The sequence below is a fragment of the Pavona decussata genome, unplaced genomic scaffold (genome assembly GCF_977016875.1).
Source record: "Pavona decussata unplaced genomic scaffold, jaPavDecu1.1 SCAFFOLD_81, whole genome shotgun sequence".
Classification (NCBI taxonomy): Eukaryota; Metazoa; Cnidaria; class Anthozoa; order Scleractinia; family Agariciidae; genus Pavona; species Pavona decussata.
The window spans coordinates 215,331-239,998 of NW_028145499.1; the positions used below are offsets into that span (position 1 = coordinate 215,331).

The 24,668-nt window shown below is 40.0% G+C and overlaps 3 protein-coding genes across 3 annotated transcripts in view; 2 read left to right on the forward strand and 1 right to left on the reverse strand.

Moving 5' to 3' along the window:
- The window catches only part of LOC146476058 (microfibril-associated glycoprotein 4-like), a 207,812-nt gene that overhangs the window by 119,881 nt on the left and 63,263 nt on the right, over positions 1-24,668 (forward strand). The window lies entirely within an intron of this gene.
- Positions 1-24,668, forward strand: part of LOC146476063 (microfibril-associated glycoprotein 4-like) — a 125,893-nt gene that overhangs the window by 37,962 nt on the left and 63,263 nt on the right. The window lies entirely within an intron of this gene.
- Positions 13,193-24,668, reverse strand: part of LOC146476067 (phosphorylase b kinase regulatory subunit beta-like) — a 37,257-nt gene continuing 25,781 nt past the window's right edge. The window contains exons 24-34 of the mRNA XM_085115003.1: positions 23,861-23,929; positions 23,621-23,680; positions 23,012-23,085; positions 21,518-21,566; positions 20,104-20,198; positions 19,141-19,208; positions 18,415-18,479; positions 17,322-17,429; positions 16,561-16,635; positions 14,871-14,927; positions 13,193-14,314 (exon numbers count right to left, since the gene is read on the reverse strand). Coding sequence (XP_084971129.1) covers positions 14,177-14,314; positions 14,871-14,927; positions 16,561-16,635; positions 17,322-17,429; positions 18,415-18,479; positions 19,141-19,208; positions 20,104-20,198; positions 21,518-21,566; positions 23,012-23,085; positions 23,621-23,680; positions 23,861-23,929 — 858 coding nt within the window. The 3' untranslated portion in view covers positions 13,193-14,176. The remainder of the gene's footprint in view (positions 14,315-14,870; positions 14,928-16,560; positions 16,636-17,321; positions 17,430-18,414; positions 18,480-19,140; positions 19,209-20,103; positions 20,199-21,517; positions 21,567-23,011; positions 23,086-23,620; positions 23,681-23,860; positions 23,930-24,668) is intronic.

Sequence of the window (24,668 nt, forward strand, 5' to 3'; positions counted from 1 at the left end):
ATTTGAAAATTCCTATCCTTGCCATCGATGCGTGCTTCTATTCCTGCGGCAGCTTAGAACGAACATCATGTTGAAGAATCGATGGTGTTTCCTTTCACTTGTCCGAAATTTAAAACTTTTGAGACATACTGACGTTTTATAGCTCTTCGCGGCACCCTAAAGCAGCTGCCACCGCATCCACTTGATATCCTAACATTTCTTTCATCTAAATGGCTCGCCAGCGTAGATCTTCACTGAACAGGCGAGGCATAGCTGATTTTGATTAATTTATTCATAAAAATTCCATGCAACCTTACGTTCTTGTCTTGTAGTTTTATGGGGTGATCCGACAACGTTAATTGAAATAGCTGTACAGTGAAATGAAGATGTGTGAAGAATGAAATATTCAACAGTATATTTCTTGAAGAATTAGGAAATGCAAAAATACGTATGCAGATATAGTAGACTGATCTATTACAAAATATGTCGTACACAAATGAAAGTGGAGACTTCAAATTTCATCTTTTCCTTCAACCGTTTTCTGCTAGCAGTTTTAACACGAAACATTACAAGGCGTGTAGGGAGAATTATCGATAAAATCAAAACTCATAGTTTATAATCAACGATTATCGTAAAACCGAATGCGATCGTTAAAATGTGTATACAGGAATGAAAAATATATAGGGCAAGCACTCGTTTAATGTCAACCGCGTGCTTCTGTTTCTGGCATACGATTGTTGTCGTCCGTAAACTTCAACTGAAACAAGCGCCATACTCAGTCTGAACGAACAAAACCAAACGCTAAACCTCACAAAGAAATGCTGAAGAAAGTTCTGCTCAGAAAAAAGCACTTTCTCGTTTCCATTTCCCAAGAAAAGCAAGTGCACTGTTTTAACTTCTAGTTTACCAGCAAATATATGCAAGCTTTTGAACTTAAAAGTAAGTCACATGGACAAAACATTCATTGTAATCGAAGAAATGTTCCTTTTTGTGGGAACCTTCGCATCAACTCCTTTTTTTAATTTGAACAATTCCCATCCTTGCCATAGATTCGTATTTCTATTCCTGCCAAACCATTGTTATAAGAAGTCAAAACCAACGAAAGAGGCGCCAAACAAAACAAAGAAAGTGACACTACTCCGAGAACACTGACTTCTTATTTGCATTCTATCTAAGCACCACGGCAGCTTAGAAACATCATGTTGACGGATCGATGGTGTAGAAGCTTCCTTTCACCGGTTGGCCACGATGATTAAAAAATTGAATACAAACTTAGAATATTCTCTCTCTTCGATGCAGGGGATTTAGCCAAAGAATTAAAATCAACGATGTCGGGAAGTAGCCAGTTGAAAAAATTGTGCAGTATAAACTCCAATATGGACGCAATAAAGATGCGAGATGACCCGATTCAAGTCAAACCACAGGAAAGCAGAGTCGGTTTAAAGATTATTTGATACGGCAGAGACACTGGAGGATTTAAGATAAGGGCAAATTCATAGAGTGAACGGTGACAATAATCAATCACCTTAACTGGATTCCCCTTAGTTACAATGAAGTATATATCCATCGATGTGCTCCCCTTAGGCCTCAAGCAGTGTTCAATATCGAGGAAAAATGATAAAAAATGAAAACAGCGCTAAAGGAAAGTTCTGCTCAGAGAACAGCATTTTACTGCATTCTATTTAGGGTTTGAGAGTTCATCAGAAACGTCCTGTGTGGCTTAGCAAATTTGGAGTTACAGGAAAGTGCACAGCTGGCCTCAATTAATGTTCAATGTCAAGCCGGAAAAACGAAATACCATAGAACACATCGCTAGAAATCGAAACGTTTGACCCTGCGAATGTTATATGCGGTAGCCTTAGCCTTGAACGCAAAATATATACGCTATTTCAATTAACGTTGTCGGATCAAAGTTTCAAGCTTAAAGACAAGGCCGAAAGGTAATATGGGTAGTTCTTAATATATTTTCGGAGGCACGACAAGTAGGATGAAAGAAAACAATATAAACGTTTGTTTGCGTGTTTTAAAGCGAAAAACAGAGACTCGCAGTATACACAGACTGACAGCGGGGAATAAGTAACGACAACGTCGACATTAACGAAAACGTCACTTAAAAATATTACTCCATTACTGTTACTCCAATATTACTCCAAAATTACTTAAAAATATTACTCCAATATTACTGTTGTTTACTTCGCGATTATTTTAACTCCTCCAACTTGTATAAAAATTGGAAACAATCCAGCAACCAAATTGGTAGGCGTGTTTTGCGAGTTAAGAAAGAGAATGAAAAATTCACCGTCGTATGTTCACGTTCTCCACAGAACCTTGAATTTGGTCATTTCACTTTGTTGTTTTGCAGAGGACGCAAGGAAATGTACGAAAATTTAAAACGCACGTGTAGGGCATTTGGCTTGTAGTTGCCGTTGCCATCGTCGTTGCTTTTAAAAGTTCTGTAGTGTCTTTTCGGGGTGTTTAGGGACTTCTTCCATGATAAAAAATTCCAGTGACGTACGGGTGCATGGCTATACTTTTTATCGGTCTTCCAACGGTGTTTGCTTTCACTTCTCCGAAATTTAAAACCTTGAGACATAACGTTTTCTAATGGCTCTTGGTGGCATCCTAAAACAGCTGCCACCTCATCCACTTGATATCCTAACATTTCTTTCATCCAAATGGCTCGCCAGCGCAGATCTTCACTAAACAGGCGAGACGTAGCTGATTTTTCATATAACCTTGCGGTCTTGTCTTGTAAATCTATGCTTTGATTCGACAACCTTAATTGAAATAGCTGTGCAGTGAAATGAAAATGTATAAACAATGTAATATTTAATAAAACATTTTTTTTGAAGAATAAGGAAATGCAAAAATGTGTATGCCAGACATGGTAGACTGATCTATTACAAAACACGTCGCACACAAATGAAAGTGGAGACTTCAAATTTCATCTATCCTTTTGAACGTTTTCTGCGAGCAGTTTTACTGCACGAACCACATTACAAGGCGTAGAGGGAGAATTATCGACAAAATCAAAACTCATAGTTTATAATCAACGATTATCGTAAAACCGAATGCGATCGTTAAAATGTGTATGCAGAAATGAAAAATATATAGGGAAAACGTATAGGAAAAACACTTGTGTAATGTCAACCGCGCGCTTCTGTTTCTGGCATACCATTATCGCGACTATCGTCCGTAAAATTTAACTGAAACAAGCGCCAAACTCAGTCTGAACGAACAAAACCAAGCGCTAAACCTCACAAAGTAACGCTGAAGAAAGCTCTGCTCAGAGAACAGCACTTTCTCGTTTCCATTTCCCAAGAAAAGCAAGTGCACTGTTCTAATTTCTAGTTTACCGGCAATATGCAAGCTTTTGAGCTTAAAAGTAAGTCAAATGGACAAAACATTCATTGTAATCTAAGAAATGTTCCTTTTTGTGGGAACCTTCGGCTCAACTCCTTTTTTGAATTTGAAAAATTCCCATCCTTGCCATAGATTAGTATTTCTATTCCTGCCAAACCATTGTTTTTAGAAGTCAAAATCAACGAAAGAGGCGCCAAACAAAACAAAGAAAGTGACACTGCTCCGAGAACACTGACTTCTTATTTGCATTCTATCTAAGCACCACGGCAGCTTAGAAACATCATGTTGACGGATCGATGGTGTAGAAGCTTCCTTTCACCGGTTGGCCACCATGATTAAAAAAATGAATACAAACTTAGAATATTCTCTCTCTTCGATGCAGGGGATTTAGCCAAAGAATTAAAATCAACGATGTCGGGAAGTAGCCAGTTGAAAAAATTGTGCAGTATAAACTCCAATATGGACGCAATAAAGATGCGAGATGACCCGATTCAAGTCAAACCACAGGAAAGCAGAGTCGGTTTAAAGATTATTTGATACGGCAGAGACACTGGAGGATTTAAGATAAGAGCAAATTCATAGAGTGAACGGTGACAATCACCTTAACTGGATTCCCCTTAGTAACAATGAAGTATATATCCATCGATGTGCTCCCCTTATGCCTCAAGCAGTGTTCAATATAATATAAAATATGGGCAAATTCATAGAGTGAACGGTGACAATAATCAATCAGCTTAATTGGATTCTCTTCAGTTACAATAAAGTATATATTGATCGAAGTGCTCCGGTCTACAAAAGGATCATAAACGCATCTCTGAGAACAAATTCTAACGCTCGCTCAAGAAACCCTAGATATTGTATTGATTGTGCCCCATTCACAGAAACACCTTTAAAAGCCGGCCAACCACCCCAAAGGTACCAAATAATTTTCAAAATTAAAACTTCTTTTTCAAAAAAATACAAAATTATTTAAGGAGCTCAAACTTGCTGAAAGGACGGCTAAAAGTCTAAGCGGCGTAGGATCGGAAATCAAATGCCCGTGAGGCCTCCTCTGTAAGCCTTTATGGTTTATATTTCGAGTCCTTGGCCAAGCAATGTTCAATGTTTTATACCTTGCCATTATTTACTTATTCATTCACGAGTTGGCTCACAGGAGGTTTTAATTTACATGTGGTTTAGTTTTGTTCAAAACTACTCTACTAGGGAAATAGAATTATAATGAATGTTTTGTCGTGGTGACTGACTTAAGTCTGCATATTGGCTACTAAAATAGAAATTGGAACAGTGGATGTGCTTTTCTCTGGCCCGAAGGGAATGGAAATGAGAAAGTGCCGTTCCCTGAGCAGAACTTTCTTTAGTGTTTCTTTTTGAGGTTTAGCGCCTGGTTTTATTTGTTTAGACTGAGTAAGGCGCTTATTTCAATAGAATTCTACGGACGATAGGAATGCTATGGTAGAACACAGAAGTACCTGGTTAACATTAAACAAGTGTATTCCCTGCCCGTTTCTACTTTAACGTGGAGTTTCAAGAGAATTCACCATTAGGCCTCAAGCAATGTTTTAATGTCGATTAAAAATAATTAAAAAAAGACCAAAACAAAGAAGCGCTGAAGGAAAGTTCTGCTCCGAGAAAACAGCATTTCAGTGCATTCCATTTAGGGTAAGAGAGTTCATCAGAAACTTCCTTTGTGGCTTAGCAAATTTGGAGTTACAGGAAAGCGCACGGCTGAGTGGCCTCAAGTAATGTTCAATGCCAAGCCGGAAAAACGAAAAATTATAACAGAAATACCATAGAACACATCGCTAGAAATTCGGGACACTTGAGCTTACGAATGTTATATGCAGTAGCTTAAACCTTGAACGCAAAATGTATACGCTATTCCAATTAACGTTGTCGTATCAAAGTTTCAAGCTTAAAGACAAGGCCCAAAGGTAATATGGGTAGTTCTTAATATATTTTCGGAGGCACGACAAGTAGGATGAAAGAAAACAATATAAACGTACGTTTGTTTGCGTGTTTTAAAGTGAAAAACAAAGACTCGCAGTATACACAGACTGACAGCAGGGAATAAGTAACGACAACGTCACTTGAAAATATAACTCCATTTCATTAATGTTTATAACTTCATTTCATTAATGTTGTGCTACTTCGCAATTATTTTAACCCCTCCAACTTGTACAAAAATTGGAAACAACCCAGCAACCAAATTGGTAGGCGTATTTTGCGAGTTAAGAAAGAGAATGAAAAATTCACCGTCGTATGTTCACGTTCTCCACAGAACCTTGAATTTGGTCATTTCACTTTGTTGTTTTGCAGAAGACGTAAGGAAATGTACGAAAGTTTTAAACGCACGTGTAGGGCAATTGGCTTGTAGTTGCCGTTGCCATCGTCGTTGCTTTTAAAAGTTCTGTGATGTCTTTTCGGGGTGTTTAGGTACTGCTTCCATAATAAAAACTCCACGTGCGGGTGCATGAACACACTTTTTATTGGTCTTCCAATGGTGCTTGCTTTCACTTCTTCGAAATTTAAAACTTTTGAGACATGACGTTTTATCGCTCTTGGTGGCATCCTAAAGCAGCTGCCACCTCATCCACTTGATATCCTAACATTTCTTTCATCCAAATGGCTCGCCAGCGCAGATCTTTAGTAAACAAGCGACACACAGCTGACTTTGATAATTTATTAGAAAAAATTCCATATAACCTTGCGATCTTGTCTTGTAGTTTTATGCTTTGATCCGACAACGTTAATTGAAATAGCTGTACAGTGTAATGAAAATGTATGAAGAATGAAATATTTAATAGAATATTTCTTGAAGAATTAGGAAATGCAAAAAAGTGTATGCCAGACATAGTAGACTGATCTATTACAAAACACGTCGTACATAAATGAAAGTGGAGACTTCAAATTTCATCTTTTCTTTTGAACGTTTTCTGTGGGCAGTTTTATCAAGAAAAATAACAAGGCGTAGAGGGAGAATTATCGAAAAAATAAAAAATCATAGTTTATAATCAGGGATTATGCAAGGCTGTTTACAGCTGAAGCATAACAATTACACTTCGAAAAACTCGCCTTAATTTACAATGCAATGTCTCTTTATTCACTCATAAAATCTCAAATTTAAGACAGTGACTTAAGGACGGTCGCGCGAAAATGTTTTAACATTGATTTTTTTTTCAAACTTCTGCTGCAGTTAGTCTATGAATTTCTTACATCTGAAATGCAAACAAAAATGAGGGTCACCGACTTCGTTTCGGAGATTTGACATCTGCAAGTTTGCGCTTATTTTGAGAAATCGGTCCTCGTCACTCGATATGACCTCACCGGTTTTTGATGCAAAATTTTTATAAACGAATCGCTGGAGACAAACTTCCATTGCCGAAGTTTATTTCAGTGGATCTATTAAACAAATAAATTCCACTTTTATTATCTCTAAAGCTACAACTAATCTTTAATAATAGGCCTTATCACGGTTTTCGACGCCATTTTGACGGGTAGGCAACATCGGGTATACAACATCGCTTCTGAAAAATTCATGAATTGGAAACTTTTGGCACTAGGAAAAGGATTTTAAGAGCAAAATTGGAGGGATGTAGCTGTGACAGAAAACGTCCAGTCGTGTTTTGAACTTTCCATTTCTTTCCATTTCTGGATATTGTACTGTCGTGCAGTGAAGCACACAAGAAACACTCCAGTCCGGACACCAGGACTGACATGGACGAAACAATTTTAACCGATCATGGCGTGTAAGGTCACTGACAAGTAAGGGAAATTGTTTTTACACAGGGTTAACCCCACGATTTCCCTATTCAGGATGTTTTTGTATTTGTGTAAAAGCCTCCTGAATAAATGTTATGTTAAGTCGGAACGCGGGTCCACGGGTATTTTGGGCCTTTAGGACATTTTTCATCTCGGTAACCGGGATTAAATTTCGCATATGAACAGAAGACAAAATTCGTCCCGCCTACCGGGCCAGCCCAGTAACCGGGCTCATATGAAAAGGCCCTTAGATCGGTGTAAAGCGGGGTTTAAACTAACTTTAAGCTAAGTTTAGTATCTTCCTAAAGTTGACATGTAAGGAGATCTACGCAAACTTAAAGTTCACTTAAAAGTTTTGGTCTCTTTAGGCAAGCTTTAAACGTGAGTATAAAGCTGGTGTAAAGGTCAGCTTTAAAAAAAGTAAATACAGCATAAAGCTGCGTAAAGGTGAATTTACAGCAGCTTTCGCTAGCTTTAACTAGAAGTAAATTTCTTTTTTCATGCTGCTAGACCCGAGGCTCTGTCCGGGGCAGTAAGAGCAAGTAACCCATCAAACTTGTAAGATAAAAGCTTTGTGGATAGCTGGGCATTTGAATCCAAGGAAGCAATGCTTTTGAGACCGGCCACGTTGCAGCATAGCGGGGTTTGTCGTGGGCGGAACTGATACTATGAGCATCTGGCCCGCTTTGTGACCGTCAATCACTGAAATGCAAAACTGCTGAAAGGGCAGAGCCATAGACATTAATAGTTCTGTACTCTTTACCCTCACGGAACTGTAATGCAAGAAAATCCAAAATACTAGTTAAAGATGGTGAAAGGGGATCAACATTGACCCGTTGACTACACCAGCTATTCCACTTTGTCCATGCGGAGGAATAGGCACTTGTTGTGTTTTTCCTCAATGCCGCCAAGAGAATTTTTCTACTCTCTTCAGAAATGTATGCCATTTGGTAATCTCTGCTGAAAGAAGCCACCAAGCCAGTTGAAGGTGTTTGAGGGGGTGGGTCTGATTTCTTATGTTAGTAGATCTTCCTGAACTGGTAGCAGTAGGGGAAAGCCTATGCACAGTTCTAACAGCAGAAGATACAAGGTTGGGTTGGCTAAGCTGGTGCTACAAACACCAAGTGTGACACCCGTTGGCTCTGAATTTGGTGGAGGCATCGGCCTATCAGAGCAGATGGAAGAAAGGCGTAGCCCCAAAAATTTGCCCAGTCCAGGGTAAATGCATCTGCGTGAATTGCTAGAGGGTCTAGACGCCTGCTCACGAAATGATAACAGAGTCGGGAGGCTAAGAGGTCGATGTTCAGGGGATCCCACTTGTGACGGAGACGGGTGAAAACTGCCGAATGTAGTTTCCAATCGCTGGAATCCAGACAGAAATACTCTGGATTCCCTGTCTGCATCTACATTCTGTACTCCTGGAATGTATTGGGCTGTCACTAAGACATTGTGGGTGAAGCACGTGCACCAATCCCACATATTTTTGGTTAGGTAGGACAGCATGAAGGAGTGAGTCCCTCTCATTTTGTTTATGTAGGTTACTGCTGAAATATTGTTCATCAGTAGTACCTGAACCTTGGCTTTGTTCTTTGTAAAGGGCATTACAGTCAATGAACGCCCCCTCTCTTATGAACGCCTCTTTTCTAATTAACGCCCCCAAAGCTGACAGGTTTGTATTAAACGCCCCTCTCCTACAAACGCCCCCCTTTCCTGAAAACCACACATAAACTAGAAAATATATCAAACACGAGAAGGTGTGTTTCATCAGATATCCAAACACTGAGTAGGTTGAAAAAACGAGGCGCAGCCGAGTTTTTTTAAACGACTTCGAGGTGTTTGGATATCTGATGAAACTCACTTTCGAGTGTTTGATATGGCTTCTCAAATGATCAATAAATACTCGGGCCGTAAGGCGGACCGCGTTAAGGTTTCGGTAGCATTATCAAATTCTTTTTTTCTTTTTGGGGACGCGATGGGCCGAGAGATAAGACTTGCGGCCACGAGTTATTGTTCTCAGTCTCGCTTTTTGTACTCCAGTGGCACGAGTAAAGTTTTCGGTGGCGTTATCAAATTCTTCGCGTTCTTTGTACTCGGGCCGTGAGGCGCCGAGTTAAGTAATCGGGGAAGTGGAGGGGAGGGTCTCGAACTCCCTCATCATTTTCGCTTCCTAAGCTCCCTCTGCCTTTCCCCGATGTATTCTGCGAGTCACTCTTCTTAAGAATCAAATCATTGGGCGTCGGTTGTGAAGCGTTCGTGAACATTTCCCTTAGCGCAGGGAGGGTTCTGGAGTCGTTAGAACAAAATGGTGAAGGCAATGATAGCATGTCGAGTGGCGAAGAAAGCTAAAACGTAAGGATTAAAGCTTGTGGATATAGCATAAGAGAAGAGGAGGTAGCTTGAACATGGTGCTTTCCGTTTCGTCTGATTAGCGAGGGTGACAGTTGTGCAAGAAATTATGAACCTTTGGAAGGTCTGTCGCACGAGCAGCACGCGCATGAATTTAACTCCGCATGATGTAGATGTGGGTATCAAAAACGCAAATGCGAAATCGAAACAGAAAAGTGTAGTGACGTTTTGCAGCTTTCTTCGGGACCCTCGCACGACGCTGCAGAATGCTCAGAAAGTTCAAAGTATTCCAAAGATTCGAATGCAGACCTCACCGCAAGCAACGCGAATGTTTTACAGAAGAAGAATGGTCGAACGATCGATCGCAAGTGCACGCTGAGGAAGAGGGGAAAAGAGAGGCAGTTTTTGACTAGCTTTGATTTGGGTGACCACAATAAGACTTAATTTTCCAATATGACTTTATAGAGATGTAATCGATGACGTGATCGCTATCGTGTCACAGTCAGTCCTGCGATGACAATTCTCGTGTTTGATTCCTCCGCCGGAAAAATCCTGAACCTTCATGGGTTATCGCGCGGAGCATTTTTATTACGAAACGCGAAACAAGGCACGTGCAGAAAAATTGGCGGGCCAAGGAATACATCACGCATGACAAATCATGAGAACGTACTTGCAATTTCGTCATCAGTTTTTGAATTTGTTCAAGAAGGAAACCGTTTTGTCATCAAACTTCTTTCATTTGTACCCTAGCCTGCTCACAGAGCTTTGTTTGGCTAAATCATGTTTCATATCGTTGATACATCTGAGTAAAAGAATTTGAGCTTACATGGATAAGTTGATATTAGAGTGTTTATGTCAGTGTATGCTAAATATAGGAGAATTAGAAATTGTCAATTGTACAGGGATTTTTATCCATCGTCGACAAATGCTTTCCCAAGAACCACCCAATAAACAAGATCTTCAACAGACACACTAAAACTCAGCTACTCATGCTTGCTAAACATGAAAACCAACATCGCATCACATAAAAAAACAGATACTCTCAAATGTAGCAACAACCCCAAACCAAAATCATGACCCGAGCTGCAACTGCAGGAAGAAAGCAGAATGTCCAATTGATGGTAAATGCCTCCAAGCGAACGACGGTAACAACAACAGAATCGTGCGTGGGACTGGCACAACACATTCTTCCGAAACGCCAACAGACGCCGAATGCAACGGAACTATCTGAACAATATATGGACCCTGACGAACACAAACAAAACATTTCTAATTAAATGGAAAGTACTCAAAAAGTTCAAACCCGATAATAACACTAACAAGAAATATAACTAATGTCTTCACGAAAAGTTTATTTCCGTAGAAAAGATCTTAGTAGCCTGAACAAACGCAATGAATTACCAAGTTTAAGCCCCCGCAGAAATAGATATGTATCCTCAAAACCTCTCGAAAAACGTAAAGAAACCGTTTGTATCACGCCACGAGCATTAGTATTTTATCGCCCAGCAAACGCTTGTTTTAAATCACCAGTTCGAATGATTTCATAAATCCATGCCCTCATATAAAATAGATACGTACCAAACACCTCTTGTATAACGTAACGTAACCGTTTGTATCATGGCACGTGAACTCTCTCACGGCACGTGGAATTGTATTTTATCGCCTAGCAGCTGCTTGCTTTAAATCACCAGTTTTTGATTACTTTATATACTTTACGGTCATTCGTTGAAGTTGCGTGATGAGTGTGGTCACGGCTCCTAACCATATACGAAATACAGCTGTAGCAATAAAACGATGAATCACATCTGAGGCCTGAACTATTTTTTTCCTGGGTGTATATCTCCGTCTATTTCTATCGAGTTTGGGGAGTTAGCGATGCAGGAAGTTATCACTGCTAAAAGATCATAGGCTTACGCACCACGCAGTCAGATATGGCCCGAGTATAAGCTGAAAACAGCTTCTCGTTCTTGGAGAAATTCAAGGCTAAAGTTGGCAAAATTTTATGGTAATTAGGATCACATATCCAAACCATGGTCACGGTAGTAATTTTCTTTGTTTTCTTTTAATGAATTATTAATGAGTTTGAGAAACAGATGTTCAATACAATCAATCAATTTATTTGCGTTCTTGCTAAATAACACCGGTGTGCGAGTTGCGTCTTGCTCAATTTCCAGTTCAAGGCACAACTTTCCGTGCTTGATGAGCCAACTCTTCCCGACCCATTTCAAGCAAAAACTAACTCAGACATTGAAGAGGCCGGCGATGAAAATACCATGGTGCTCGACGAGGACTCGGATGTTGACATTGGGCTATAAGAACTACCAGTACCCTTTTTCACCGCTTTGTATGTACCATATACTGTTATGGTTTTATTGACGGTTTAGACTTATCAGCGGACGGACTTGATAGTCTGCTTAAGCTCCGTCACTTAGGTTATTATAATACCGTATCTTGATTAACATGTTACAGATATTAGAATAAACGCCTCTTATCTTTTAAACGCCCCCTAGGACCCTTGAAATTCAATAAACGTCCCCGGCGTTTATTAGATCATTTACGGTATAGCTAGTGAGCCCGCTGGCAGTTCTAGGCAATTTATGTGGTAAGAAGTCACCTCTGTAAGCCATCTGCCTCCTGTTGACACCCCAAGACAATGTGCCCCCCAACCTTGACGGGAAGCATCGGTCTCGATGACCAAATCTGTTGTTTGTTGGAGGAGGGCTTTCCGATTCCATGCTACTAGGTTCTCATTCCACCACTGTACTTCCTGGAGGCACTCTGAGTCTAGACAGACAAGGGCCTCGTAAGATTTGTTAAGTCTGAGGACAGGGGTTTTTGCTTGTTAGAGATAGCGATATTGAAGCGGTGCTGGAAAGACTGCTTGTATGGAAGAGGATAGCAGGCCCAGGAATTTTGATAATTCCCTTACAGTAGTGACTGGGGTGTTTAAGAGTGCCTGACCGTAACTTTCGAGAATCGCTGGCCAAGCTTGAAAAATCGAAACTCCTGATAATTTGCCTGAAGTTTACCTTTGGGGAACTATCTTCAAAAATATAATTGGAATGTTCTGGAAATTTATAGTTTTCGAGAAATGTGGAGAAAACGAAATTAGGGGTTTTGCCTCATTAATTATGCAAAAATCTCACTTAAAATTAGCCAAGTTCAATACGCTTGTGTTGAAACAGTACGCAACGCTAGAAAGCGAGGTCGGTTTTGAATAAGGGCATTACTCACCTACTTTCTATTAATAGGACCTATGTAAACTTTTGTAAAACTTTGGAGGGTTTAATGGTTCTTTGAAAAATTGACATTTTGAGGACTTTGCAATGAGGCGAAAATTGAGTAAGTTTGAACGTTTAAAATGAATCTTGCTATGCCAGGTATCGACTCGAGAGGAACATTGTGATGAAGTTTGGATCTTCGTCTTTAATAATACGAAATAAAAAATCTGGGAAATCAATGCACGCGCGGACGAAAACCAAAATTAGCGAGGCTTCGTTAATAAATTTGCATAATTCGCAACTGTTGAGAAAATGCTATGTTGTGGAAACTCGGTGAAATCATTGACCCAGATGGTCATTTTATCTCATATTGCATTTGTCTGTTTCTTTTTCTTGTTTAATAACGTGATAGAAAAGGTCTGGACAAAAAAAGCACGCGATCGGAAAAGAAAATATTCGCCAAATTCTGGTGGGAAATTTGCATAATGCAAATCTCCTAATAAATCTTTCTGCAAAGGAATCTGAGATTCTGAGGGTAACATCCTGTTTATTGGAAATCCCTCTTTTTCAGCTTGTTTACGAATGGTTTTCGAGATAAGTTTTACTTCATGGATTATAAGCACGAATACCTTACACTCCCTGACTTGGAAAGCAGCAGTTTACCCTGCGAGCTGAGGTTTCCTGGTCTCCCTGTGTGTCGCCGGGCGAATAAAAAACCGCTCCAACCATTCGCCGATTTCCTATCGTACATTCGCGACGTACGTCATAGTGCGTCATGTGAATCGTCACTTCCAGTGCAACATTTTAGCACGTTACGTCAACAACCTCATCCGAAAGTTTCAAAGAAATGTCTCGCCAAAAACGCCAACCAACACATTCAAGCTTTCGAATAATCTTAAGCGCCTCATGGCAGATCTTACCGTTCAAATAGCGAACCGTTGGATAAAGCGTTTGCAAACGTTTTTCAAACAAACTTTCTGCTCACGCGAAAACGAGTCAGGTAACAAAATCTCTTTCCCGCCATTTTCCGGGGGAGCTTGTGCAAGCCAGTCAAACCAGTTTGCAGCCGGTTAGAAACCAGAATTTTTAATTTATTCGTTAGGTTTGTGGACGGCTGAATCGAATGTTTACAGTAGTTTCTTATTCGTCCGCCGGCACATTAGGGCGACCAAGGAACCCCTGCTTGTAGGGTACAGTATAGTTTGGCCCATAAATGTGCCAAGATTTCATTGAAAACCTGTAACATTGAAAAGACAACAGTATTGATGATATACAGCGCTGAACATCGCGAAATTCGCTCTCACTGTTAAAACACTAATTCCTCGGAGATTGGACGACTAGCTGCTCAGCTGATTTAACCTTTGGATAACACACACTCGTCTTATCCCCACAGCAAACGTGACCGTTCGATGACACGCATGCGCGTCCTCTCCTTTGCTGACATAACAGTTCAACTGTACGCATGCGTTTCAGGTAACAGTTGGATGACACGCATGCGCCTGTCCTCCTCAGCTGACGTAACACTGAGGGTTAGAGTTCACGCATGCGCTCCCTCTCAGAAGCTTGTTGACCACCGCCCTCGCCATATAGGTAGTGGTTCCTCCTTTTCCGTATAGTGGTGTGTTGTAAAATTGGTCTCTTGCACTCTGTAGAAGACAAAACAAATTAACATTAACATTCTTGTACAGTGCATACATCACCGCTGCTACTCAATGCGCTTTACACCTGTATAAAAATTTGACACTTTTTTGTATAGGTTTATTTAAAAGGGAATGTTTTCAGTCTTGATTTAAAACTGTCCTGGCTCTTATTAGGTCGGATGTCTATCGGTAACAACTAAGTTCCACAGTTTTGGAAGGAAAAGAACGAAACCCGTATTAGATTCAACGTTGAATTTTGAAGTCGAGTGGTGTCGGAGAAAGAGCGAAGATTTGTCGTAGGACTGACGTTGGTCAACAGTTCTTGTAAATATGAAGGAACTCAGCCATTTTAAATTTCCTTTAACATACAAGTCTTTTATGACAGGAAAACATTCACGTTCATCACATATGAAATGATTCGTGAAGGAGTGGCCATGTCCCATTTTAAATTTTCAACAAGAGGCGGGTTTACTGGTCCTGAACTGACTTTTAAATTATGTAAAAAATAATTTGTTGGACCCCTCTTCACAGAACAGCAAGAAATAGCCCAATGTTACTTTACCTGAGTGTTTTCCGGTCCCAGATCATAACCAAACAATTCAATGGCCTCATCAACAAGCTACAAAGGAAAGAATAGGGACGCAAACATTTTCAAAGTTTCCATCTACAGAAAAGAGACAATTTACGTCCTTAAATGTTTGAAATATCCCGAAAAACTCATTGACTCAGCTATCAATCGCCTCCAGCATCCTATAGACCCAGTTCAAACACCTTCTGACCGCCCTGTTCGGATTACGTTGCCATTTAAAGATCAGAAATCGGCGGACGTGGTTCGCAGGCAACTTGGCGACCTCAGAACTAAAATTAATCAAGAACTACAGCCGGTGTTCACGAGCAAAAAGATTGCTGATCATCTGAGAGTCACAGAAGAAAAGCCTCCCCTGATCAATCAACAAAGTGCAGTATACGAATCCACATGTGATTTGTGTGATACAAATTATATTGGGCACACTTGCCGCCACCTACATCAACGCGTTGAGGAGCATAAACATTCTGTGATCGGAAAACATCTCAGGGACGCGCATGGTTTAACACCTAACAACTTAATAAAGAACTTTAAAGTCATAAAGAAATGCCGTGACAAATTTGAATGTTTGGTCTACGAAATGCTGTGGATCAAGAACAAAAGACCGAAACTGAACACGCAAGCGGATTCCATTCGCGCGAAACTCTTTACCTGAATACTTTCATGCTAATTTATTTTCTCACTTTCAATACCTATAAATATGCCTTTCCGTTATTCCATTTTTACTCGTTTGACAATGACGATATGAAGTCGTCGAAACGTCATGCTGTTTTATTATCGTTAATTTTCTTGTTGAAATGTCTGGCCTTTACATAAATAATTTTGCTTTTCCACTCGTTTTTTATATTAATACTCAACGTTTCCTTTAATGCAAACCAAATCGAGCAACCTTGAAAAAGTAAATCGCGCATTTCAATTTCTAATCCATCCTATAATTTATTTCCATCCATGTATTCAATAGTTATTGCACTATCTATTGTTATTGTGTTTTGTCTTTTCGAGTCCTGTTCTACGAAATCTTTGGAGTTTGGTTTCGAACCTGTAGAAATGATGTATTTAAGGTGTTTCGATCCAGATTTTCTTCAACCGTATTACGTAGTCTTCTCCGATGCTGATCGATGTGACATTTACACCAGTTAATGGTAGCCTGCGAGCAGGCTCTCTTTTGGGTCAGCCGAGGAAGGAAAGCGTAAGCCGCGAGAGGATTCACAGCTGACCTAACAGAGAGCTTGCTCGCAGGCTAAGTTAATGGTTTCGGATTGAAATTTGTCGGGATTGATATTTTGGTAAATTCGATATTAGAGAGAGATAGAATGACGCTTACAACAAACGGCAAACGGCTGAGATGACCACGTGACCATGTTTACTCTGTATTGGCCGCTCGCTGTTTTCAGTTTTTAGTAAAATTGAGTAGTTTTGCGTTAGCATCAAAAGACAGATTTATTTTGCACTGTTCTCATCTGTGTACTTATTTTTTAAGAAAACATAAACGTGCATCTCACGTTTGCTGAAACTTGATTCTAAATCTCTGTACTGCAATGAGGACGATAAACATTGTGAAGAGAGAATACGATGTGGATTAGAACATGTTATGGATGAAACGTCGTCACGATAATCACTTGTAGGTATATAGTGAACAGCAACGATAAAAAAAGTTGATTCCTACCTCATCCAAGTCGATACATTGGCTCAACTCTACTTCGGAGTTTCTTTCAAGAATTGTTGCAAGTACAACCAACAGCTGAAACAAACGACAACTTTTACTCAAGTAAATGTAAGAAGTGCATCGTGCTATTTTGAACTACAATTAATAGCTGACGGAGCATTTCAGTTAGGTACGTAACGTAACTACGAAAAAAAAAAAAGATAGAGAGACTGGGAAGGGATTATAACCCATGACCTCTGCGATGCCGGTGAAGTGCTCTACCAACTGAGATATCAAGCCAACTGGAGCTGGTCATTGTGTGAATTCGTAATATACCCGCGGACAATAAATAACTCATTGTGAAAAAAGGAGCATTCAAAACAATTCTCTTCTTATATGCACACTGGAAGCCTTGTGTTGGGTACTGTTCCACAATCTGTTTGTTTATAACTAGCTCTTAGTTTGATTTTGGACACTGAAAAACGAGCCTGTTTACAAACTACGCAAATAGATGAAAACTGGACACACAAACATGGGATTGAAGAGAATCAAAATCAACCAGCCGCCGGCTGTTCAAAAAACAGATAACTCTATCCAGTGGATAAAATGTACTCCAACCAATACCTTTTATCCACTGAATAGCGACTTATCTGCTGGATAAAATTATTCGCTTTTTGAACAACTGGGGTCTGAAGTGATGCCGACAACGTAATAAACTGCGTGAATTTAACAAGCTGACGTTTGTATCGTAGGTACAAGTTTTGTTTGGGCAGCAAATATACCTCCACTACTGTCTGTCTGTACTCGGGTTTGGATATGTCACTCAGCAATTCCTCTACTTTTAGCTGAAAATTCCGTTCACGGTGCGTCATTTCTGATATGGTTGGCAGCTACCAAGAAAAAAGAAAAACATTCTAAAAAGCCTGACAAGAGGAATCATTCAAAAACCATTAATAATTCATGAGCCCATTGACCTATCAAATGGTCGTTAAAACATCACGTGCACTGCTTTTATATCCGATAAAAAAAAAAAAAACCTCCTCAGTATTAGTATGCGGTGTTTAATGTTTTTCTCGTATGCTAATTTCCAACGTTCACTTGTAAAAGCATCATTGTTATGAACTCTCTTGACACACGCTTTTCCGGGAATGTTTTTGAAGCCGTTCAAAAAACTCGCAGCACGTGTTTTATCGGTGTCTAAAACCACTCGGCTGCAACTCGTGGTTTTAAATCCCGATAAAACACTGCTGCTTGTGTTTCCCACATTACATAAAGCATTGTATTGTATGCCAGTCGCGTTCTGCTCGCAGAAACCATATCATGCTCTCTTCAAGACTTGGCTACCACACATGACAATTTTATACTAAACTGATATTACCATTTGGAGGTAAAATCCACATTGGAAATGGGGCAACCGAGCAGATAATAGAGTGTTTGTATGGGAAAACGGAATGTAAAAGGTGGAATCAGAAGTCAATAAATTATCGACATATTATGAGATGTATGTGTTATGTGTGTTATGTAGTATTGAAATAAAGCTATATTAAATTAAAAAAAATAAAAAATAAAAAAAATAAACTATCGACTGAAGTCATTTGTTCTCGGACTAACTTTGTGTAAAATGTTATCGTCCACAGAAAATCGTTACTGAAAAATGCTTGTATGGAAAATTAAACATGTGATCACTGTTTCCAAGCGGTAAAATTCTTGAAAATAAAACGGAAAGCGTGTTTTCAGTGTAATAAACCCTGAAATCAACTTTATATGGTATGTTTCGTTACCCAACCTTTCGCGCAACTTGTGCCACAACGACGCAACAAATTTGCAAGACAAGTTGCAAGACAAAATGCCCGGTAAAACAGCGTCTTTACTCACCTGTGACAAGATATTGTGTTTTGACACTTTTATTCCTTCAGGAGCGCGGCACAATATACTCCATACTGAAAACGTAACAATACAAATCCTGCACATTAGTCATCTTATGCCCTCAGCTCTCGTTAATCAAATATCGCCATTTCTAATTCACATAATTTCGTGACAGATCATCCAATGACAATTTAGCCACAAGAAAGCCAACTAAATGCCACAAGAGAATTTCAGTTGGCTTTCTGAAAGCCATCACTGAATTCTGATTGGACATTGTCTCCCACGGTGCAAGTATGAGAGCCACACTTGTGCGCATGACAGAAGCCAGTCCTTTAATGAGTGTGCGCTGGTTTACCACGCGGGCGTAGCTAAACCTGTCAACTAAGGCTATTGCCACTCTGCACTGGATGGGATAAGCTAGTCCATCGTAGGATTACCCCAGTAGTATGTTGCTGGCAACCAATTTATACACTTGGGAGAAAAGAAACAATGTGAGCTAAGTTTATTGTCTAAGCAAACAACATGATAGCACAGGCTAGACCAGCAAACCTTCAAATGTGAAACCCAACGCGCCAACCACTGCACCCCCGCGCCCCCACCCAAAATTTTCTGTACTGTTTTGAAATGAAAGGAGCACATTTTTCTTCATCGTGTCCGTTATCGATATTTCCAAGTGGAGTTTTCAAAATTTGTCTCTGATATCTGCCATTAAGATCATTAGGATGTAAAACGCACCTTTGTCATAAAATCCAGGTGGTACTCTGTGCATTGCTCCATCCAGCTGTCTGTTTTGTAAGGGGGTTCTACAGAAAACATTGGGAAAAAAAGGATTCATTTGTCTTATCTTGTACTGATCTTATTAAACTACAAAACGGACCAAATACAGTAAAAAAAATGTAAATGACCTTATTTCAAATTATTAGGCATAACTTCAATTTGAGATAAGAACGTAATTTAAGTTCTGCTAATATTCAGAGCGGTTACGACACAGTGATTTATCTAGCTCTTTATTTTGTCAGTACTAACCGGTTGACACTGTAGATTAAATTTTAATTTAGTCAAAAATTTGTTCGGTAATCCACAGAATCCGAAACTTTCGCTGCTCTTCGTAAGATATTTAGGAGCGTCATGAATTCGGGATTATCTTATTTATGTTTTTATTTATTTTTTTTGCCACACCACATATACAATGTAAACAGAAAAAAAAAATAGAAAAAAAAATAGATGTAACAATGGCGAGGAGACCTAAAGGAAACTATGAAGCTTATATTAATTAGGTCTCCTCAGTTATTATTTTACAAGATGAAATCAAAAAAGAAGATAAGAACACGACGACGGATACAATTATAATTTCATACAATTACAATGTCAAACGGAAGGATATATTACGAAAAGAAAAGCTACAAGAAAATGAAAACTACTAGTAGTTATTATAGAAAAACACCTTAAGTGCTTTCTTAAAGGAGATAGAGGAGGACGAGTTGACGATTTCGGTACACAAGGAGTTGTAAAATTTAGGTCTCTGGTAAAAAACGGAAAATTGTTTCATGTTAGTTCGACAAAGAGGCAAACGATATAAATGAGAGTTTCTTGTATGATACGAATGAATTTCTTTCTGTAAGGTGAATTTACTGTCAAGAAGGAATGTTATGTTCGGTTGCATGGTTGTGTGATGTTAGTCCAAATTCATAAACAAACCTAGGTGCAATATCCTGTCCGTGAAGTTTTCCTTTGGAGGTGAGAACAATCTTCAGCAGTGCCTTGACATCGCTGGGAGACTGCGTATATAACGACTGGAAATTAAACGAAAAAACATTACTTCATACAATCCGTATATTATATCTTTACGCTAGTGTGCTATAGTTGGTAGGGCGCAGGGTGAGGGGTGGGGGTGGGTGTGTGTGACAAGGAGGTACAAACGTCCTACTTCCTATTCTCCTCAATTCTGAGTATCATCCCACCCAACCCCCCCCCCCCCTCCTTTTTTTTTCCCCAGTGGATTACTCATCTTGCAGCTTTTTCAGGTGAAATGTCACACAATGTTACATAGCGTATCCTCACTTCACCTGCTTCCCGCCTCCTTAAGGTTCCATAGACTTTCCCCTCCTCCGTTTTTCGCAGGCATCTACCCCAACCTCACTAATTGTATACATGATTAAGGAAAATACTAAGATCTTAATCACAGATCTCTGCCGATAGAATGGAGTATCAAGGATGACACGTTGGTGAGAGTGCCGCTTGCTTCTCAAAAATATTGCCTGGGTTCGGTTCCTGGACAAGGTGTCAACCGTGGGTTTAATTTCTTGCTGCTTTTCGCCTTGCTCAGAGGGGTTTCCTGCGGGATATCGACTTTTTCTCCCGTCATAACATTTCCAATCCCAATTAGATCTCCATATAGACTTAGGACGAGCTGCTCGCAAACCACACATGCAAGTGGTGTATCGCAGAAATCGCTCACTTGCTCGATCGTATTCACATTGTAAATTCACTCCCGTGCGCCTTGCTTTATGGTGCATGGAGACGTCCCCTCGGTCGTTCGGCTGTTCATCCAATCTGGCGCTCGTTCGTGCGTTCGGTTTTTCGTTCAAGTTGTTTCGTTCCTTCCAGTGTGGGGTCGGTCGACTGTTTGATCGTTACTCGTTCATTCGGCTGTCCGCCCACTCTCCCGCTCGTTCGTATGTTCGCGCATTTCGTTTGTTCGGTTGTGTCTACGTTTTCGCAGTTTGCTGTGCAATTCAAGGGCGTCAAAGATACTAACCATCATTAAAACAAACAACAATAAAAGCTGTTTTAAAACAATACGAAGAAATTTCTTCATGTTTTAATACTTATGGTTGCAGTGCTATAGAGGAACACTTCCTCTTTCTCCCTTTAAAATTACGTACAAAAAAATATCCGTACAAGAACAGTTGTGAAATACATTACTGCGACCGCAGGACAGTGCTTTCCCAATGATCTTCTGCGATCGTAAAAAAAAAATATGATTCCACGTTTTCATCGCAGAATAGTTAGCGGCTGAATATGCTATTGTTTGTGATCAAGTTTAAAAAACAAACAAACAACAACAACTTCAAAACATCTTTTTTCTCCTTTTTTTCCCAAGCATTCTTACCCCAAGTCTCCTGCTGGCTAATCTTTGTTTCATTGCTTCAATAATCCATCTAAAAATAATAATAAAAACACCTTCAGAGAAACGAATATCACATCCTAAAATTCCGATACTGGTAGCTTACTGCGTTTATAGAACCACTGATTGAACCATTTTGATGTGCATCGCAACATTCCGAGCGCTATACCGCTGACCCCAAAGAATAAGTCGCTATTCAGCGGATAAAATGTATTAGTTGGAGAAAATTGTCTTTGAACACAGGGCGAGGTCCATATCAGGCGATAGTGTCGACTGGCCGTGTATTATAGTTTAGCATACCTCAGTGACCGACTATCGCGTAACGCGCAATCTGATTGGCTACACAGGTGCCGTCTATCGATCGATAGACGGCAGTTTGTCAGAGCGCGCGCGATTTACCATGCATCATTGCACAAATATATCAAAATTTATGAAATAAAAAGATTTTTTTGCCTCATAGATCGATCACTGAGGTATGCTAAAACAATTCGCCCCTCGCCAACTATCAGCCGATAGAAACCTCGAGCTCGCCGTCTAATTGTTAATTAGTTCAATGCATTCGCCACAACAATAGGACATTTTCACTATGGCGTCATTTGACAACAATTACCAGAATCCTTCAGTTTTTTGTTTTCTCGTGCTAATTAAGGCTATTGTTCTTTGCTGTCCACTGAGAAAAAATTTGAATTTGAAAAGGAAAACGAAATGAACTCTGGTAGTTGTAGTCAAGTGACGCCATCGTGAAAATGGCCTATTCAATGATAATAAGAGACAATAAGTAAGCACCAACGTGGTTGTTAGTATCCACCACACACTAGCAATTAGACAACCATTGCTCATCATCGCCTGATGACCGGACCAGTTGTATGGCGACCGAAACATCGCGATCCACATCAAAAGTGACTCATTCGTTAGACAAACGATTAACTAAGCTATGATTTTAAACCATGATGACTAACACCTTCCATGACAATTCTAATGCTATAACTATTCTCACTGTCTAAATATCCACGAAACTAGCCTGCGCACAACGCTGGCATGTTTGTAACACCTCGGCGTTTTAACGTCAATGCCACTCGTGTCTCGTGTGACTTCATAAGCCAATTATTCCTGCTCTTTGGTCCTTCTCGCCAAGTTATGCCGTTCTGGGATTTCAAAATGTTTTTTACCCACCCACCTCCCCTTCGGCGACGCGTTCTACCTTTCCTTTCTCTGTCTTACGACCCTCTATCTTTGCAAAATCTCGCCTCCCACAACTTAATTCAGCAAAGGCAGTGAGTGGTTGTAATGATAATAAAAATGGCGTACTATTCTTGCAATTATCATGCAAAGACTTGGCTGCATCGTTTCCACAAACTTGCTAGCATGTATCTTCAATTAAAGGTGTCCAAACGTTTCAGTGAATCAAGAATACGAACCATCTCAGGCAAAGCCCGTCAGTATGCGGTAAACAATGGTAAAAAAACGGAAACAACTCACCCGATTCTTATTTTCAACATTCCTTCAAAGACTTTCGGCATTATTGCGACAAAAGAGGCCAAGTAAAGAACCATCTTCAAAAACGAAAAAGCAAGCACCGTGAGTTTAATTCAAGGAACTATTCTTTGCTTCTTACTACGATTTATGAAAAAAAAAAAAAAAAAAAAAAAAAACGACAACAGCAAGAAAAAAAACAGGCTAACACCGTCGTTTGTAAGGGAGTCGTCGTATTACTCTCCTTCCCTAGCTAAAAACGACTGTGTGGGAGGCCAATATATATCTTGAGAATGGAAAACGCTTATCAGGTCATATGGGCGACTTTAGGTCCCAACAAAAATATCCCAGGTTACAGTAGTGTGATAAGTCCATATGGTAGGCGCTAGAAAGGGGAAGGATAAAGGTGAATCGGGCGCATGCGTGAAGCTTCGCCCGTGCACGACCCCGTGCACAGAATAACGCCCACCAGAATCGTTTGTCGACGACTCGTACACTATAGTCACAGTTTTTCTTCGATACACCACAGGGTTGCGAACCAGACGAATTTCGTTCACATTGTAGAGTTTAAAAGGGCGTGGGAACGAGTAACGTTTACTTTAATATACCGCTGACCTCTTGTTGAAGTACTGCCTCTCTGACGTCATGAGGACTGCAGAAGGAATAAAGGATTTTCTGTTGGAAAAAAAAAAGGTTTCTATTCAGGAAAGCTTCAAACTGTTTTGTGTTCTTTCAGGCCGATGAAAAGAGGATTCATTTGTTTAAAATGTTCTTTTACATCTCTGAACTAGAGTCGCCCCTTCCGCTGCTGCGCCCTTCATACCCAGCTCCCAATGATAGATTTTCTTTAATTACCTGAATTGCTGCGGGCGTTAGAGGCTCATAAATCACTTTCTCTTCATGGCCAAAAACACCGATTGTTACCTGTAAATAAATAAAGAACAAGAAAATAATCTTTATTTTCTTATATTTTTTACCTATTTCCAATTAGATTGGCCCGGCGGTAGCTAGTGCTAGTCTTGGTGGACCTGTCTATTTAAGTTCGGGACTGGGTAATTTGCGAGTTGTGGAGTTGCTAGTTGCGAGTTGCAGTTGCGAGTGGCGAGTTGCAGATGCGAGTTGCGAGTTGCAGTTGCGAGTTGCGAGTTGTGAGTTGCGAGTTGCGAGTTGCAGATGCGAGTTGCGAGTTGCAGTTGCGAGTTGCGAGTTGTGAGTTGCGAGTTGCGAGTTGCGAGTTGCGAGTTGCGAGTTGCGAGTTGCGAGTTGCGAGTTGCGAGTTGCGAGTTGCGAGTTGCGAGTTGCGAGTTGCGAGTTGCGAGTTGCGAGTTGCGAGTTGCGAGTTGCAGTTGCGAATTGCCAAAACTAGAAAATGAAAATTTCTAGTGAATATAACGTTATATAAAAGTAAGGGATCGCAAGGATACTTAAATCTTTTGTTGAGTTCAGTTTTAATATAAACCAAGGCTACAACCAGAGAATAACCTTTTTGAGCAAAGGAAGTGTCAGGGATTGATGCCACTGGCTTATAAATCTCAGATTGGAAGAATCCAACTAGCTTTCTTTTTGCACCTCTTGCAGGTAAATTTAGTAAAACCCACAAGGCCACAAATTTGGGTTCTCGCACTATTAGGGGTTCTTTTGAAAACTTCAAACAAGCATTAAA